Raw genomic sequence first — 19,451 nt, 5'->3', positions numbered from 1 at the left:
TGTGTGTCCGTGCTGGATCTCTCAAATTCAATTTAATTCTTCCTTCTCAGCAAGCTTCTCCAAGATGAGATGTGAAGTGAAGTGAATTATATTTATATAGCGCTTTTCTCTAGTTACTCAAAGCGCTTTACATAGTGAAAACCCAATATCTAAGTTACATTTAAACCAGTGTGGGTGGCACTGGGAGCAGGTGGGTGAAGTGTCTTGCCCAAGGACACAACGGCAGTGACTAGTATGGCGGAAGTGGGGATCGAACCTGCAACCCTCAGGTTGATGGCACGGCCACTCTACCAACCGAGCTATACCGCCCCTACCGAGATCCATTTTGCGATTCAAATCAGAAATCGCCCCAGTCTGTGTTCCCACAGCTCGACCCAATCCTTCCATTGCGATGAACAGCCGTTGGGCTCCTTGAGTGGCTGCCATCATCTTCCGAATTTGACGATACACCAGAGCAATGCCCAACCCAATCAGCAGGTGCCCCGCGATCACGGTTCCAAATAGGTAGATGTCTTCCACGTCCTCGATGAAAAGGACTGAGAGGCACATGAGTCTCCATTTATCCCAGGAATCTCTCACGTGCCCCACGGCAATGGTTCCATCAGGGCAGCCAGGCTCCCCCGAACCTCTTTTCCTTGTCGAAAAGACTTTGTCAATTGCGTCGAGAGTCCAGCTGATCATATCCATGTTTGATATTTAGATTTGAGGACAGCGCAAAGAAAGAGGCTTCAAAAAAGTTCAGACAAGACAAGGACACAAGAAAGCAAGCAGGGAAGGAGGGAGCAGAGAAAAATGCGACCGCTCTCACCAAGAGGCAAGACAGATTATAACACTCCTCTACTCATTGTTGTATTTGAAAGTGCAATGCTTTGCATCCAGTAGCACAGCCTTTGAAGGAGCGTAGGTATGGGCAGCATTTGTGAAATTTAATTTGCAGGAAAGGAGTGAGTTTAGGATTGAATTGTCCATCCTTGTTCTATTCTCTGTCACTATCTTTCTAACCATGCTGAACACCCTCTCTGATGATGCATTGCTGTGTGGCACGCACAAAAGTGCCTTCATCAAATGCACCAGTCTGGAATCTTTCATCTCTCCTTAGCATACCCCTTCCCCTTCGAGCTGTCCTGGATGAACTGAAATTCTTGCTTCCAATCATTTTAGAACTTGCAAGCGTACTTCTTCTTCTTACTCGTCGTCGCCATGTCTGTCTCTTCTTCGTTCTTCTGCTTCGTCTCTGTTATGCTTTTTTAACGTTACTACTTAACGTAGTTTTGAAGCAATGCATGATGGGAACCTGGATGTTGTGTGTCAGTGTATTAACGTGCCGGCTGGAATAAACACACGCTGAGAAATAGCTCCGTGCCTGCCTACTTTATGGGTTATAGATAAACCTATGGATAACGGAGACATATATAATAGTCTCCTTCTTGTTGTGTGTGCAGTTGCGCACTGAGCTCCAAAAGCCGTAGATGTTATAACGTGACTGGGCCGGCACGCTGTTTATACGGAGAAAAAGCGGACGTGACGACAGGCTGTCCTCACTCAGGTCCGGCTGGAAATCGGGAGAAATTCGGCAGAATGGTTGTCCCGGGAGATTTTCGGGAGAGGCACTGAAATTCGGGAGTCTCCCAGAAAAGTTGTTAGCAAGTAGGCAAAAAGAGAAGACGTTTTGATCAATACCAAGCTTAATTGGTTCTGTGACAGAGGTTTTAACTGAAAAGACTTGTATCTCAAATCAACGTGGCACTCTTACCAAATAAGAAAAAAAAAACTTTACTTAAATAATATTGTCCAAAACAAGACGAACAATTATCTACCAACAACTGCAGTAGTTTTATGAAGTAATGTAATAATAATTTACAACATTTAACTTGGAGAGTGCACTTCCATGGTTTCTCCTTCCAGCTGCTTCTCAGTCGAACACACTATTAGCAGCTTTTCCATATGTTCATGGAGGTATGTCTGCAATTTTAATATTATTTTAACATTCAGTGCTGTCGTTAAACTCATTCTGCTTCAGGATGGTGCAGACCAGCAGTGATACGCACCAATTGCTTCTCCAAGTTAGCTACACACTTATTACTACAGAAGCACAGCACAGCGTAGCATAACAATTAGCTGATTGACAGCTATTACAGAATCTCAAACAAGTTGAGGTACCACTTTAGTGCTAATCAATGAAACATAGTGGCTAATATGCATTGTTTATGCAATCTATCAGTAGATACTTTATTTTAGCCATGTAAAAAACATGATAATTTTTAAAATTTTTATCTTTAAAATATTTTTCCCAAAAAATTGGAAAAATGGGTGAACTTATATTCCAATCAATACTATGTTTCAAGCAGACGGGGGAGGGAGACGACACAACGGCAGGGATCAGTTCAATAGGTTTATTGAACTCGATGTTGATGAAGTGGTGGAGTGTGTATGCTACTAAAAGTGAATGGTACAAGACGATGTGTAGAATTAACAATGTAAATGTTACCAGAGTTTGTTGTAAGTGTGTGTTGGATGAATCCTTCGTCAGGCCAAAGGGACAAGGCGAGAAGGCAGTACGTGGGCAAGCTTGTGGTCGGGGGCTGGAGAGAAGCAACGAGGTCCGTGTCCAGGCAGGGGTCGAGGATCGAGGGAGGCAGTCCAGTATTCAGAGGGAAGTCGAGGCACACAGCTCGATCACGGGAAACAAGGGAAACACTGCGAAGAACACAGAGAACATTAGACACGGGCACAGGGAAGGCACAGAGAGCGAGCAAGTACGCAGGAGGGAAGCCAGAGACGGGATGCTTACTACGAGGAGTGAACTACGTTCTGGCACTGGATCTTCGGGTCCGCTGGTCTTTATGCAGTTTGTCTTTATCAGTCCCAGGTGCGCTGACTTGTGATTGCCTGCAGACTTGCAGGCACGTGGCCGCGATTCGGGCAGTTCAAGCAGGGGCAGCAGATGACATGCGGGATTGCGCATGCGCCGTGACACAAATAATGCTAAATGAATACCTCTGAGACTGTCAATTATAGCTGAGCACTGATGTACTTTTTCCATCCATCCATTTCCTAACGCTTGTCCCTCTTGGGGTCGCGGGGGGCTGGAGCCTATCCCAGCTTAGGATGGCAGGGTACACCCTGGACAAGTCGACACTCATATTAGCTAGTACAGGTGTACCTAATGTTGTGACCAGTACAACTGATTCAAATAATCTGAAGTAAAAGTGAAAACCACGTTGACTTTGAAATGCATAACAAAATAAGACACGGAACTGACATAAATCATTTGCCACATCTTAAATATTTAATTAAAAAATGGCATGTTACATCATAAAGTTACTTTCAAACTTTATGCATTACATTAAAAAACATTTCACAAAGCACAAACAAACCAAAAAAGACCTATTGTGTAAGTTCAAAGGACAAGCAATAACAAAATGTAAACACTTACATTACACCAAACTGTACAGTGGGGTTTTGAACTTTCAAGTGTCACATCAAAAGTGCCTGCAGCATGAAACAAGCGCACACATTTATGTAGATCCAAGAGGCTGATCAACAGCGCAATAAATTATATATACATTTTAAGACAGAATAAATTAAAGAGTACAATATTTACTGTGGCTGATGTGATTCGAGTGAAAAAGCTACATGTCGTATGACTAAGCAGTGGAGGCATTTCCATGATATTCACTTTTAAAACTCCTTGTTGTACATAATCGGATAAGTGTGCATAGAAGTGGGAAGATAAGGCCATTGGGGACACGTGTGTGAAGAGGTGAACAAGTGGGACAATCAGCCGTGTGTGTTAACATGTGTCATGAACTCAGAATTAATGATGCCTACATTATTATTTCATTCATAATTACATGATGCAGTAAAGCTTGAATTATGTTTAAAGTTGAAGTCATTGAAGTTCCATCGTTCATCATCTAGACATTAGTGGTACATTATGCATACGTAGAGATTGTGGGAATGCAAACATGAATGTAGATGTTAGTCCCCTTATGTTCTGCTTTGGTATTGGAAAAGTGACCACTTTAAGGTGTGTTCACTGCTCCTCACCATCAGTAGCACAACTTGCTGTCTCTGTATCATCCAATGTCTTGCATGTTTCAGGCCTCCTTCAGCAATGGCATATCTGCACAACACACAGACACACAAAAAAGCATCAGAGCAAAGTGTGTACACCACAGCAATGATGAGGAATGTGCCTCACCGTCAGAGCAGTCCATCTCCGAGTCTAGCACATTGAGGCTGTGCTGGTCCCCGGATGGCAGAGCTGCAGCGCCGGCATTCTCTAGAGTCCAGCTAGAGGATGAGGAGGGTGATGGCGACGATGAAGGGGGCAAAGGGTGCACCACGGCCATCTCTGAGTGCAGCTCTTTGAGGGACAAAGGCCGAGAGGGGCCAGCCACTGGCGTTGTGGCTTGCTGTCCCTCAGACAGCACTATCTGGACGCGAGACTCGGAGTCGAGAGCCGTGGCTGAGCTGGTGTTACTGCTGACTGCCTCCTCGTATGAGGGTAGAGACACTTGGACTCCTTCCACCATGATGGACACGGGCTGGCCTGACACCCCCTGATCCCACCTGGGTGGACAAGTAAAGAAGATTTATTCCATTACTCATGTCAAATAAAACAGACTTTTTAATTCAATTGTACTGTACATTATAATGTCAACATTTTGGGGTCCTTTGCTCTCTTTTCCCCCCATGTTTGTCTATTTTTTGGGGCCATCTATTTCCATCAATAATCCACTTTTCCTGTCAAAGTGTAAACCGCAGCACCTAACAGCACCACTCTCATGTGCTCTCTATTGCAAGTAGGGGAAAAAGGACATCTGTGCATTTTAGTATCAGACATTCCATGCGATCTGGATTTGATACATCTTTATCAAGTTAACTTATTAAACGAATCAACAAAAAAGATGCTTTTTATTTTTTTTTTTAAATAAATGTATTTAATCAATGAATCATTGCAGCCTTTTACTGAACCCCACATGAGCTAGCACTTGGCGATGGTGGCAAGAAAAAAAAACACTTAGGAAAAAAACCTCGGACAGAACCCAGGCTCTGTGGGTTGGCTGTCTGTGTCAGAAGGAACGTTCAAGAGTCTGTCCGCATGAACAATGCGATTATGGCTGGGCTCCAGGTATCATGCATGCCTATTAGCAGGGCAGCTGATAACACAAGACAAAATGCTGCTGCTTCAGCAGAACACCAGGTGGTCAACTTCCTGCAACCAAAGGGGTTGGATGTGGATGTCAACAACATAACAACATTAACACATGCCGTCCAATGTCTAGCAGGAAAAACAACACACCTGTCATCATTAAGTCCACCAACAAAAAACAAGGTGGAAACATAGAGTCAAGCTGAAAGGAACAAACGTCTACTCAAGCATCTGACAAAACGCAATGCTGAGATCCCCAAGAAAGCATAGAAAAATCCAAGGCTACTGGAGCGCCAACTTTAAAATGTACATCAAGTGAAATAGGAAAAGAAAGAAGCTTAAGACATCAAGGAACTAGACAATTATTGAAGATGACATACAACATCTCAACAACAAGGACATAAAAGACACAACTCATGAAGACTTGATGGAGCTGAGGTCAACAATAACAACTCTACAATAGTAACATAGATTATGCCATATTCTACAATATCAAGCAATTAAGGCAGTCAAAATTAGCGCGATATTAACAAACATTTTCTTTAACGACAACATTTTTTGACCCGCATCCTGTATGACCCTTTGTCCATATGTAGCGTGGGAAAACGCAGCCCTGCTACAGCCGATACCGAGCTACATGTAAGAACCAACAGCAAGCAGAAATGGACAAAGAAAAGGGCATACTGGATGGCAAGCAGTCCCAAAGCCCATATTATATTTGTTTGCCGCATGTCAACAACATGAAAAAACACCACGAGTTGGACTATATGATGCCGTAAATGGGAAGGAAAATTAGTGTCTCATTTATGACAGCCGGTTTACACACTAAAATCTTATTTAAATGGGGTGGTCTGCATCACTTTTGCACTTATCAATTGTACACGCAGTCTTGATACATTGATCACCCGCAACACGCCCACTAACAGTATACATACTTTTATTGTTTGCACAAGTTATTTAGCATGTGTTATTTGAATGTTAGTTATTCAGGCCTTGTGTCTCAATAAGCTTTTTATTTGATTATTGAGAGTCAATAAGCTTTTTATTTGCTTATTGAGATCTATTCATATTTTTTCCAATACCTTCCTTTCTTTCACACAGGAAGTGAACTAAATTTAAAAAGATTTGTGTAAATGAACGTGTCGTTTGATAAGTTTTTCCATGAAATAAACTATGAATGAATCTTGATAAAATATGTGAGTATTTGCCTCACCAATGGAAAGACTTCAGTTTTGGCTGCAAAAGCACAAAGAGTACCACCAGGAGCAGGATGAGGGCCACCGAGCTGGCTGTGGACGACACGATAGACAGAGCCGGCATCCCCAACGGTAAAGATCTGTCACGGTCTGAGGGGTAAACAGTAGGGATGGAATTCAAATTTAATTTAACTAGTTTACTGTATAAAGTAATGTTTTTATACCTGTCATACATTAAAGAGTGCTTTCTGTCAAGCATTTGTATTTAGCGCACCTCTTGATTAAAGTAGTTGAAATTGTCATCGGCTTAGATAGACTAAAACCCCAAGTTATTAAATACAATTGTAATAGTTACCTTGCTCCATTATGCAGGTTATCTGCATTAGCCCATCCCACTTGCCATATTGACAGGTGAGGTATTTATACTCTCCTTTCAGGATGTAGCCCTCATCGCAGAAATACTCAATTACAGTGCCGTGAGAAAGTCTTTGACATTGGGAAGGGTGGCAGGTGTAGCCTCCATTTTCTGGTTGATATGGAGGCTGGCATACTGTCAATGACAAGGAAAAAACAATTTTTTAAAATAAATATGCCAGTGTTCATTTATACTCTATCAATTCATCAATTCTATCATCAGTAAACTGATGCCGCTAGTATACTTTCAATGTCAAGGTTCAAAGTCCTTCTGAAACATGCTTTCACATGGAGAATTAAAATTAAGTCAGATCCCCGTAAAATATAAAAATGACAATACAATATAAAATACAATGTAGTAATGTCTAAATATATCAAGAAGTACACCAATGTAATAAGCAGAAGCAGCATTTCTGAAGCACAACATCCCTGCTGGCTCAACTAAGTCTACATAACATTTTAGACTTTTTTTTTTAACTTAAAACAAGATTTTTTTTTTATAATAGTGTTTTGTAAATGTATTATCCAGCAGGCACAATACATTAAAACAACATTGAGAACTTATTGAATTAGGCCCTGACGTTGAGTAACTCAAACATTGAAACAACATGCTTTTTGAAGCTTTAATCAATGTTGGGTTCTGACGTTAATTTGACCATTGAAATTTGGTCATTTCCCAACCAATGTCCACAACACAAATACAAGGTTGAAACAACATGCTTTTTGACGACGTTTATTCAATGTCAGGTTGTAATGTTAATTTTACCATTGAAATTTGGTCATTTACCAACCAACAACTTGGATCCAACATTGGACATCAACGTTGTCTCAATTTACAAATACAAATATTTTATCAACGTTGTTCAAAGTCCGTTATAAAGGACATGTATGTATAATCACCGTTGTATCGATGTCTTGTGTCTGCTGGGTAGATGCTTATCATTTGACAGAGACAATAGAAATGTGTTTTTCTCTACCGTCAGTGCGTAAACAAAGAGGAGGTTTTGAGGACCAGTGTCCCAAGCCGGTGCAGCTGATGATGGTAGGTCCGTCGGGCTGGTAACCTGGGTCACAGCGATACTGCAGCACAGCCCCCACAGGGAAGGAACTGATGTTGGTGTCCATCAGCTTAGAGGAAATGTGCTGCTCCATTAAAGGTCTTATACAACCTTAAAAAACAATCAGAGTTTTCCAGGGCCAAATCTAAACACATTTTTCATCAGCATAAACATTCTGTTCTACTTTCTAAACTACCACTTGCATTAAAAGAGACAGAGTTATGCCATAAACCAGGGGTGCCTAAACGTTTTGCCTGCAAAGGCCAAAGTGAAAATGTGCCAATGAGCTGTGAGCCAAACACAGCGATTTTAAGCGTACATCAGCACAATGAGTGAGGAGTTTAGCCAATTACCGCCATATATAAGTTAGTGTTATTGACAGCAACTAGTTAGCCTTGCAGATACATCATGTAAAGAGGTCTATATGAATATGTATTCACTTTAAGAAGTGCCAAATGAAACTTGGTGGGCCACTTTGGGCACCCCTGACATAAATAATCCAAATTAATTTGCAAAATAAAAAAAAGCGGCAAGAAATGAAAATAATGAGTTAATTCACAAACATTTTTAACTAAACCCACTTTTATTGAAATTCAAATGTATTACTTTAATTTACAAAGCATTTTCAAAATCCCAACAATGGGAAGCCTGCATTGAAATTTGAGTACAGTGTAGGAGGGTGTATAAATGGTAAACAGATTTTACTTTATAGCGCTTTTCGACCTTCAAGGTCCTCAAAGCACTTTGACACTATTACTATTTACAGATATATCACGCAGCATCTGGGAGCAACCGGGGGTTCAGTATCTTACTCTAGGATATTTCGACTTGATCACAGGTAGACTGAGGATCGAACTCGCAACCTTCAGGTTGGGACACAACCATTCTATCACCTGAGCCATACTGTATACTGTAGACATTGACATTGATAACACAAGCAAAAGTCTTAATTTTCAAAGTATATAAGGAACTGCATCAGTTTTATGAAGTTTATTCTAGTGAATAGAGTTTTTAAGAATGACACACCTCGTTTGACACAGCTGATCTGCACATGGCTGTCCCACTGTCCATCCTGACAAGTAAGGTAGTTGTTTTTCCCCTTGAGCATGAAGCCCGTGTGACAGAAGAACTCAACAACAGTGCCGTGGGAAAACAATCGACAGGGGGACGGGTGGCAGGTATAACCCCCATTCTCTGGTTCAGACAGGGGCAGACAAGCTGTTGGAGGAAACAGGACATCCTAAATACCTGAATGACTTCTGATTTGCTTGTTTACTTTAGGCTGTTTTGAAACTAAGTGTTGAGCTTTGTTATATTGTAACTAAAACATAACAGTGGAGTGGAGTGTCTTACCATCACTCTGTGTGCACTGAGGTGGTTCTGAGGACCAGCGTCCTGTCGAGATGCAGGTGAGAATGTTGGGTCTATCTGGCAGATAACCTGGGTCACAGCTGTATTGCAGCACTGTCCCTACAGGGAACAAGCCCCTGTTGGTTTCTGTGTGGTTTACCCAGCTGTTTTCAACCATGTACGGCCTCACGCATCCTAGGAGGATGACCAAAATAGAAAGAAAAAGAAGAAATTCTGGGAAATGCTGTTTTCACTTGAATTACGGCAACAGTACTTTCATCCAAGGTCACTGCTGTTTTCTTTTGAATTAGTTCAGCAAGATTTACGGAATTTTACAGCGGCACGCCATCTATAATCATACAGACAAATGTATTCCATGGGTAACAATTGACATAACAGTGATTAAGCATTTGAGTGTGACAAAATGTTATTCTCCTAACTATACATGCATGATTCCATAATCTATCCCACCTGGTGGGTATGTGTGTCATACATTCAAAAACAAGTAGATGCAGACACAATTAGACTATTTGTGTACAAGGTAAATTAGGATACAATAGCAATTTTAACGATAGAGGAACACATTTCACTGTACATAGTACATGTGACAAATAAAACTATCTTTCCCTTTACAAAGGCAGGTGTGCATATTTCAATTATCCAGTAAGTGTACAGTTTATCACAAAGGTGAGTATCTCCTTTTAATTTAAGTCTCAGTTGTTTTGTTCTTCCAATAGGACAATACTATAGAAATGAAACTTGGATATATTTAAGACCAGTCAATCCAATAAAAATGCCCTAAATCAACACACACATACATTGAGCTTAATCTACTAAGATCCAAATTAGACATGCTAAACAGCATGTGCAAAGTGCAAACTATAAAATTGCGTGTACTATTAGTGGGCGTGTTGCTTGTGATCGACTAAGACTGTGTGTGCAATTGGAAAGTGGTGCAGACCACATTATTTAAATAAGGATTTTGTGTGTACTTCTGGCTGTGGCCATGGAAAATATTAGTTTTTCTCCAAATTTATGGTATTATGCTCTCCAACCTGTGTGCAATGTTGATGAACTACCAACACACATCTATAAGCTGTAACAACTTTTCTGCAATACAGAATCAGAATCAAGACAGCAGCAACTATTTTTAGTTCGCCAATGCGCGCTCTGCAGGTATTCAGTGGACCATCACAACACCTCAGCGCATTCATGCGTTTGGAACGATACAAACGAAAGGAAATGCATATTGTAAGACAGTTTTTATATAGGAAATATATTCTAATACATTTCCGAAAAACCCCCAGAAAAACGAACAGCATTAAAAAAAAAAAAAACACCAGCAGATGCCCAAATGCATCAATTGAATTATTTTTAATCAGCCCGTTAAGTCATACAGCAGCTATAAAATTATATTGCTGAATTGAAGATATGTCTAATTTATTTTTATTTTTATCTCTGACAGTCCAAATATGTTGAAACTCACACTCGAAGCATTCTCTGTCCATCATCTGTCTTAGCAGTGCAATCGCCTCCTTTTTCACAGCCATTTTCAGACGTGCTAAATAAAGATGCTAAATAGCGTCCGCTTAGCAGTTTTAGCCTTGATAGATCACACTTTGTGTGCTGAATGATTCTATTTGCATCTTCTCCTCCAAGTATTGTGGGCATTCTGATGATCAGCCTTATATTCTGCATATTGACGAAGACAAACACGCTAAATCAATTGCGTTCCTTATTCTGCTCACTTAAGAGATGCAATCCTTGGCTTCGCATGTGTTGTCAAGTTTGCACGTGTTTTAGTACATGAAAATCTTCAGTAGATCAGGTCAATTATTGTTTAAAAAGCTAGCAAAACAGGTGAGTAGCAATATAATTTTGTCTTCTCTACAGTCGAGCATGGTTTTATTGTCTATAGATGCATGAGTGCTGCTGGCACACGGGGAGTTGCGGTTCACTGAGAGGAAAAATAATGTACTGTGACGTTCTGAAGTGAAACCTCCCATTCCCAACCTGCCGCATCCCTTCAGAAACTGTTTTAGCATGACAGTTTTCCAACATGATAAGAAGCCCAAACACACCTCCCAAGATGACTCGTGCATTGCCGAGGAAGCTAAAGGCGAAGATAATTGTGTGACCTGAAACCAGCTGCACGCATGTGAGGCATCCTCAAGCGGAAAGTGTCTAAGAATTTGGGCAAGTAAAATGTGAGGCGTACCACTTGTGTTGCCGATTATTCCGACAGTAATGGGTGTGACCCATGTTTAGAAGACAGTAAACTGTTATACCAGCTGTACACTGACTAATATATTTTCCCTTGAGAAGAATGATTGCTGAAATGTGAGAAGTGTACTCACTTTTGAGAGACAATTTATCCCCAAAGTTTATGTTAACATTATTCATTACAGTAAATATACAAAGTTAAACACCTTGCTCTTTGACACAGCTGATCTGAACAGGGCCATCCCAGTCCCCGTATTGGCAGGTAAGATATGTATAGTCTCCCTTCAGAATGTAGCCCTCATTGCAGTAGAATTCGATCACAGTGCCGTGCGAGAGTCTTCGACATGGCGAGGGATGACAGTTGTAGCCTCCGTTCTTTGGTGCATGTGGAGGCAGGCATACTGTTAACAAAAAAACTTATTGTTAATTACACTACTTATATACTTTTCTAAGAAACCTTGGTTATTTATGCACACATTGGCTGCTTTATGTTATAATCATAGTTAGAGATGTCCAATAATATCGGTCTGCCGATATTGTCGGCCGATAAATGCGTTAAAATGTAATATAGAAAATTATCAGTATCGGTTTTTTATTATCGGTATCGTTTTTTTTGTTGTTGTTTTTTTTTTAAATTAAATCAACATAAAAAATACAAGATACACTTACAATTAGTGCACCAACCCAAAAAACCTCCCTCCCCCATTTATTTATCTTATTTTATTAATTTTTTTAAAAAGTACCTTATCTTCACCATACCTGGTTGTCCAAATTAGGCATAATAATGTGTTAATTCCACGACTGCATATATCGGTTGATATCGGTATCGGTTGATATCGGTATCGGTAATTAAAGAGTTGGACAATATCGGAATATCGGATATCGGCAAAAAGCCATTATCGGACATACCTAATCATAGTAACTGAGTTTACCATCACTGTGTATGCACTGCGGTGGGTCTGAGGACCAGTGTCCCATTGCTGTGCAGGTGAGGATACTGGGTCCGTCTACCAGGTAACCAGGATCACAATGATACTCCAGTATGGCCCCCACTGGGAAATGACCATTGTTGTTTTCTGGCAGATTAGCTAAACCATGCTCTACCAACACAGGTCTAACACAACCTGCAAATGGAACAACAAACGGTAAAAAATATAGTTTTAACAATATTGAGAAGCTTGAGATGGCCATGATAAAACTAAATTCAAGATTCGATGATTATTGCACTGGACCAGTAAATAGTGAGATTCAATGCCAATTAACTAATCAAATTCTGGAGCCTATCCCAGCTGCATTCAGGCGGAAGGCAGGGAGGGGTACACGCTGTACAAGTCGCCACATCATCGTAAGTATTAATTTACCGAACAGAGTCATATTTTAAAAAGAAGTGAATTAGATTTAAATGGCGTTTTTCTCTAGAGACTCAAAGCGTTTTATGTAGTAAAAGCCATTATCTACATAATTAAGCTACATTTAAACCAGTGTGGGTGGCATTCGGAGCAGGTGGGTAGAGTGTCTTGCCAAAGGACACAGCGGTAGTGACTAGGATAGCGGGAGCAGGTATCGAACCTGGAACCCTCAAGTTGCTTGCATGGCCGCTCTACCAACCGAGCCACGCAGCCCCACAATTGACCAAATAATCATAATTTTATGACAATCAAGATTTAACATTATGGGAAAAAAGTGGTTCTCTCAGTGAATAATTTTACAAGGATAAAATCATAATTTAAGACTAAAATCGAAGTGAGAATAGTCCTTATTTTACCATTATATAAAAAATATATTTCAAGTGAAAAAATAAATATTACAAGAATATGTAGGCATTGTGAATGATAGGCAACATTGCCAAAAAAAAGTGCAGTTCCCCTTTAAGTCAGTCCTTCCCAAAATTGCTTTTGCCACGCCCCCCTCCCAAATATGTGTGTGTATACTAAATATTGTGTGATTTCACAATAAAATTATTTTCAGTCAAATATCTGTATGTTTAGACTTAATCTGACATTTGCCGAAACAGAAATATAATGGCAGCATCCTCAGTATGTGGGAAGATAAAACTTAATCAAAAATAAATGGTCACTAACATTTTTGAGCCAAAGATTCATGGTCTTAAGGTTAAAAAAGCGATACACATTTGAAGACAAAGTTATGTGGTATTGTTAGTTATTGGTTATTAATAACATTTCAGCTTTTTCTCTTAAAGATTTTTGCTATATACAGTATATATACATATATATATATATATATATTTTTTTTCTTTTCTTTTTTTTCTTTCTACAATGTGCTGGAGGGCCAATTAACCAAATGGCCACTGGTCCACACGGCCCTCTTTTGCAACCATTGGATTAATTCCATATAGAGCAAATAGTAATTTTACAAAAAAACAAAAACAGATTTTGTTTAGAGAATATGGCCAAGAAAATAAGTAATTGCATTTCAAGGTTAAAGTCAATGAATTACAAAGATAAACATATGCATGCGTTAAGATGAGGAATGTTGGGACTTATGCTGTAGTAAATCTTTGTCACATTTACACCATTATATGTGCATGTGTCTGTTTGTGAGAAACAATGTGCATTAAAATCACTTTACCTGATTAATACAGTATACAGACGTATCACATTTCTGGAGAAAGACAGCAGCTGCTTATCTCAGATGCCGTGTTTTGGTTTGAGTGGAATTTCAATTTTGCTGTTCACTCGTAATGTATATTTTGTCCTTCAGTGGTGCCCCGGCCTTGGTAACATTACGCTTGCATGCAATTCTGGGCCTGTCTGAAATTCTGGGCCTGTATTCCCCCCCCCCATTGGGCTCTACCCTTTGCAGCTGTTAGTCACCGACTCACCACAATCCAGTTTTTTTAATTGTCCTAACTTTCCCCACCGAAAAGGCACACATGCTATGTAGAACTTACCTAAACCTTGCCCTGAAGCAACCACTGCCAGTGCCAGCAACAAGCAGAATACCAATTGAAGGCAAGTGTGGTTCTGACAAGCTTCTGATGTTGCCTCTGTCTTCCCATTGCACATCTTCCCCTGCAGTCAACGCACCCTGAAATCACCATAATAACATGATTTATCTAAATTAATTAACATGACTGTCACATTATAAATAAAGTTGGTATGGGATGGTATATATCATGGGTGTCCAATCATTTTTCACTGAGAGCCGCACACATAAAATTAAAGCATTTGGGGGCCATTTTGATATTTTTCACTTTCAAAACAATATATAGTACAGGCCAAAAGTTTGGACACACCTTCTCATTTCAAAGCGTTTTCTTTATTTTCATGACTATTTACATTGTAGATTGTCATTGAAGGCATCAAAACTATGACACCTGTGAAGTGAACACCATTTCAGGTGACTACCTCTTGAAGCTCATCGAGAGAATGCCAAGAGTGTGCAAAGCAGTAATCAGAGCAAAGGGTAGCTATTTTGAAGAAACTAGGGTGTACCCTGCCTACCGCCCGAATGCAGCTGAGATAGGCTCCAGCACCCCCCGCGACCCCGAAAGGGACAAGCGGTAGAAAATGGATGGATAGAATATAAAATATGTTTTCAGTTATTTCACCTTTTTTGTTAAGTACATAACTCCACATGTGTTCATTCATAGTTTTGATGCCTTCAGTGACAATCTACAATGTAAAAAGTCATGAAAATAAAGAAAATGCATTGAATGAGAAGGTGTGTCCAAACTTTTGGCCTGTATTGTAATCCTTAGGACTCTCCTCAATTTTGGGTCTTAGGCATTAAAGTGTTTAAAATAAGTAATACAATAATACTTCTTTTTTTTAACACTTACATATCTGTTGTTTAACTTCAGATCTATCCGTTGACATTTGTCAAAGAAAACCCTGTTTTATGACAAAAACGCAAAATATGCTATATTGTCCCCCTAAAATAAGTTCAAAGTGTAATATTTGATCTGAATTAATTAGAACCTAAATAGGTAAATAATTCATACGTTCATTATTGTTTTTGAGCAATGACAGTTTAAAAAAATCTGGCTAAAATTCTAAAGGATCTAAAAGGGCCCCACTCATAAAATAATAATGGATTAGATTTATATGAGCCTTTTCTAGACACTCAAAGCGCTTCACAGAGAAGTGAGAACCCATCACACCTGGTGGTGGTAAGCTACATTTTTAGCCACAGCTGCCCTGGGGTAGACTGACGGAAGCGTGGCTGCCAACTCGCGCGTATGTCCCCTCCGACCACCACCCACCATTCATCATTCATTCACCAGTGTGAGCGGCGCTGGGGGCAAGAATGAAGTGTCCTGCCCAAGGACACTACGGCAGTGATTTGGATGGCAAGAGGCGGAGAGCAAACCTGCAACCCTCAAGTTTCTGGCATGGCTGCTCTACCCATCAAAGGTTAAAAAAAAGGTCACATATCAATATATATTAGTTTTTACTTTCATGCTTAAATTTCAAGATCAACTTCAGATCTAGTTGTCGATTATAATAATTTTTTATCTATGTTTTCTTATGTTTCATGCCCTTTGTGTCAAAGAAAACTTTATACGGCGGGCGAACACACAAAAATGCTAAAATATCCCCCAAAAATATTTCAGAGTGAAATATTCGATGTGAAGTAATGAGCCTTGAATAGCTCAATAATTAATAACATTGATTTTAACTAATTCTTTTTTTTTTTTGAGCAATGACATTTTCTAATGTAAAAAACAGCCTGCATGACAGCTTTGTGTTATTAGTGTCAAAATTGCAACATTAAATATTTTTTTTAGAATAGTATTTTTAAAATGTTCTGCAGGCCGTAAACAAATTAGCTGCGGGCTGCAAATGGCTCCCGGGCCAAACTTTGGACACCCCTGGTTTATATAATAGCTTGAAACTAGGTAGCCTGCAGAGGCTGCCATTGAAAGGATGCTATGATGGGTCAGTGACAAAATTGACTGTGAGGCATGATCTCGAGTTTCTAGAAACATATAGAGGCCCATCTCATGAATTATGAGCAGTTAGCTGTCAACACACAGCACCCTTATTTATTAACACCCCTCGAATACACGTTGTAACTCGTGCGGTTGTATTGGTTCGATGTCAACAGATTTACTAGTTGTACACATATTTCCAGCAAAGAACGGGTTTGTAACATTACAAAGATATAGCTCGAGATATAATTGTTACAATAAAATAAGTATGCAGTGGTGACTAGACGTTGACGGATGTAAAATGTGTTATTTTAATTGTCAGGCTAGCTACCTACTGTAACCTAGCTTTAAGAGAAGCTACGTAATATTTACGGACGATAAAATGGCTTTCTGGTACCCACCACTGAAACACGGCGTCGGATTCTCCACCTTCGCTTTCTCACAACGCTGACATCTAATAATGACAAACCGGACCTACTTTAATATTGATCAAAAACTAAGACTAAATGAGGCGAACCAACTAGCTACCTAACGGCTAGCCTGCTCAAGCTACCCTAGCTAGCCGGATGATGTACTCGCAGGCTGTACTGACGGCTCGAGGCAGCACTGCCTCCATAGTAACAAAATGCATGTTTCCATAGTTACAACATCCGGGACATTTGGCGTCCCCAGTAACCAAACAGTGCTGAGCAGCGAATACATTTGGCGACGACTTAAACACAGATAGTTATACTTCAGCGTGGAAACAAAATGACATCCTTTGTTGCAAAGTCTCTTGATGGTATGTTTATTTCAATGGTAAAATCATTTTTAGTACAAGCTTAACATATATGGCGAACTAAACAACAACGGTAAAGCTATGCGAATGCTTGAAAGCATGAAGGGATGTTTTTCGAGTCTCGATCACTTGATCATTTCCACAAATATGCTTTCGTCCACTACACGTACGTAACGTCACAGACAAAACAATGACCAGTGGTAACACTGTTTTCGTAGTTGTATTTGTTGAGTAATATAAATATAAATAATATAAATAGCTCCATGCACTCGACGTCCATTGCACCGGTTCCTACTTTGCTGTAAAAACAATAAGGAAAACCACCTGAAAACGAGAATGTAACAAAAATAAAATACTGTAGATATTCTTTACATGAATACTTTACTGCAGTCCCCTCCAAGGTTTCTCATTGTATCCCATTGGGTTGAGTTTTTCCTTGCCCTGATGTGGGATCTGAGCAGAGGATGTCGTTGTGGCTTGTGCAGCCCTTTGAGACACTCGTGATTTAGTGGTATATAAATAAACTTTGATTGATTGAGGTATCAAATTGTCTAATCCGTTTTAACGACTTTTTGCTAAAGTTGATTGCACCATTATGGAAATGGTCACAGGCGTTTCGGAGAATACCTCCACACCTGCATCAAGTGAATCCTCTGGGAGCATTGACAAAGGTTTGTTAGTGGCATGCAAAGTGTGAGTAGGACACACTTTATTTTTGTCACAACATCACAAGATACGTAATATATGCATGCTCTTCAGGTCTTTTTAATATAAATGCAACGGATGAAGAAAAGCAAGACCCTGAACTACAACAGGCCATTGAGGAAATGAGGAGACTTGATGAGACACTATCTGCATGCATGTGCAGATTAAAAGAAGCCAAGCGTCAAAGGAAAGAACTCCAAGAACAACTCTGGCAAGAGCTAAAAGTAAGGACAGAGGCATTTATTAAAATTCCTGACATAATTAAAGTGTTTTTATTTTGTTAAAGGATAGTTTAGAGGAGGAGGGCTGCTCTGAAAGTAGCCAAGAAGCCAAGAATGCAAGACTGTTTATGGCTTTGGAAGCCCCTATTGGTGAGCAACATAATAATGATAATAAAAAAGTTATATCTTAATAGTGTTGCTTGACATCACATATAGTACATGTGTATAATGTTCTTTCCTAAAGGGCCTCCGGAGAGGGAGGACTTTTTCAAAACTCAGTTATTTGACTGTGATCTAGACAGAAGACTGCAACGCATGTTAGAGAGTGAGTTTGTGCATACGCATACTGGACTAAGTAGAGTGCTGTACATTATTATTATTTTTATTATCATTAATGAATGACATTGCAAATCAATCACTTGCTGTTGGAAGATGCTGCTTTGTAAGCAACCAAATGTGCACTAGATGGCGCCATAAGCCCAGTAAACTTCCCATGGCATACAATTGAGTTTAACCACTTACTCACATTTTCTTGGTAGCATTTAACACAGAAATGGTTGTAGCTGAAATGAGGGAAAACTAAGACATGAACCATCGCTTGCAATCTAAAGTGCAGTTATGTCTTTACAGGTGACGACTGGACCCAAGCATCCGAGTCAGTGTGCGAAGAGACAGACGAAGGGAGCCACGATGAAGGCTCCATGGCCGAGAAAAAACAAAAGGACTTTGTCAAGAGGAACATTGAGGTATGTCAAAGTTCATCTGAGGCCAACTGCAGTTATGAGAGTCATCAAATGACTTCGGGTGAGTCTACTCACTGTTTGTTTCCCCACTCTGACTCTGAGGAGAAAAACACATTCAAGGCCCGCAAGGGTAGCCCTGAGAACAACTGATTGGGATTGGGATTATTCTCAATGAAGAGATAGGATATTATTTGAGATCAATATACTCCTTTGTTAACAATGTTTTAAGTAAGCTTTGACAATTTGTAGTTGTGTTATATATGTTTAAACATATACACTACAGTGCACCAAGTAGTCTGTCTTTTATCATGCGGATGCTCGGATATTGCAGGTATTTTGTAAATGTGACCTTGATTTTGCAGAAGCTTTTTCAAAAACTTTGCAGACGTTTTTGGCTTATGTTTTTCCATAATATTGCATCAGCTTGTGTTGTTCTGAATTTGTCAAAACTAAACTTATGTAACGGAGGCCTGTGCGTTGGTAAACCTCACTCCCTTACACCTTAAACGTTTGCACTGGACATGGAGTTGACAGCTCAGGCTTTAAACTCGGTGCCTAGCGCTCTTGGCGGACCCAAGTTTATCTGTGCACAAATGTTTGTATAGTTTGGAAAACAAGTTGAGGTATCACTCGTTTTATTACCCAACAGTAAAATAGCAATAAAAGTACATCCTCTCGACCCATTGTCAAATTACTGTTTTATAAAAACAA

General features: G+C 39.8%; 2 protein-coding genes across 6 annotated transcripts in view; one reads left to right on the top strand and one right to left on the bottom strand.

The window, feature by feature from the left end:
• Window positions 1-2,322: 2,322 nt before the first annotated feature.
• On the bottom strand, window positions 2,323-16,926 carry LOC133611800 (sushi domain-containing protein 4-like). 3 transcript variants are annotated; one of them, XR_009816042.2, is made up of 12 exons: window positions 16,695-16,926; window positions 14,311-14,447; window positions 12,332-12,523; window positions 11,606-11,800; window positions 9,180-9,371; window positions 8,853-9,044; window positions 7,746-7,937; window positions 6,710-6,904; window positions 6,372-6,504; window positions 4,205-4,575; window positions 4,051-4,126; window positions 2,323-2,697 (listed from the first exon to the last, which is right to left on the bottom strand). XR_009816042.2 is itself a non-coding variant. In XM_061968934.2 (11 exons), exons 2-11 carry the CDS (start codon window positions 14,423-14,425, stop codon window positions 4,101-4,103), a joined length of 1,803 nt encoding a protein of 600 aa, XP_061824918.1. In that variant the 5' UTR covers window positions 14,426-14,447; window positions 16,695-16,924; the 3' UTR covers window positions 3,268-4,100. The 3 variants fall into 3 exon arrangements, 1 of the variants encoding a protein (XP_061824918.1); XR_009816041.2 differs by lacking the exon at window positions 2,323-2,697 and adding an exon at window positions 3,268-3,492; XM_061968934.2 differs by lacking the exon at window positions 2,323-2,697 and having other exon boundaries at window positions 3,268-4,126; window positions 16,695-16,924.
• fsip1 (fibrous sheath interacting protein 1) overlaps window positions 16,874-19,451 on the top strand; it is a 109,812-nt gene continuing 107,234 nt past the window's right edge. The window contains exons 1-6 of one of the 3 annotated variants that reach the window (XM_061968936.2): window positions 16,874-17,074; window positions 17,683-17,742; window positions 17,831-18,000; window positions 18,063-18,147; window positions 18,242-18,322; window positions 18,628-18,743. In XM_061968936.2, coding sequence (XP_061824920.2) covers window positions 17,044-17,074; window positions 17,683-17,742; window positions 17,831-18,000; window positions 18,063-18,147; window positions 18,242-18,322; window positions 18,628-18,743 — 543 coding nt within the window. In that variant the 5' untranslated portion in view covers window positions 16,874-17,043. Of the gene's footprint in view, window positions 17,075-17,487; window positions 17,583-17,652; window positions 17,743-17,830; window positions 18,001-18,062; window positions 18,148-18,241; window positions 18,323-18,627; window positions 18,744-19,451 lie in introns of those variants that run through there. The other 2 variants (XM_061968935.2, XM_061968937.2) reach the window with 2 other exon arrangements.

Source organism: Nerophis lumbriciformis, linkage group LG08, assembly GCF_033978685.3.
Source record: "Nerophis lumbriciformis linkage group LG08, RoL_Nlum_v2.1, whole genome shotgun sequence".
Classification (NCBI taxonomy): Eukaryota; Metazoa; Chordata; class Actinopteri; order Syngnathiformes; family Syngnathidae; genus Nerophis; species Nerophis lumbriciformis.
This window is presented reverse-complemented; position numbering and strand designations above follow the sequence as displayed.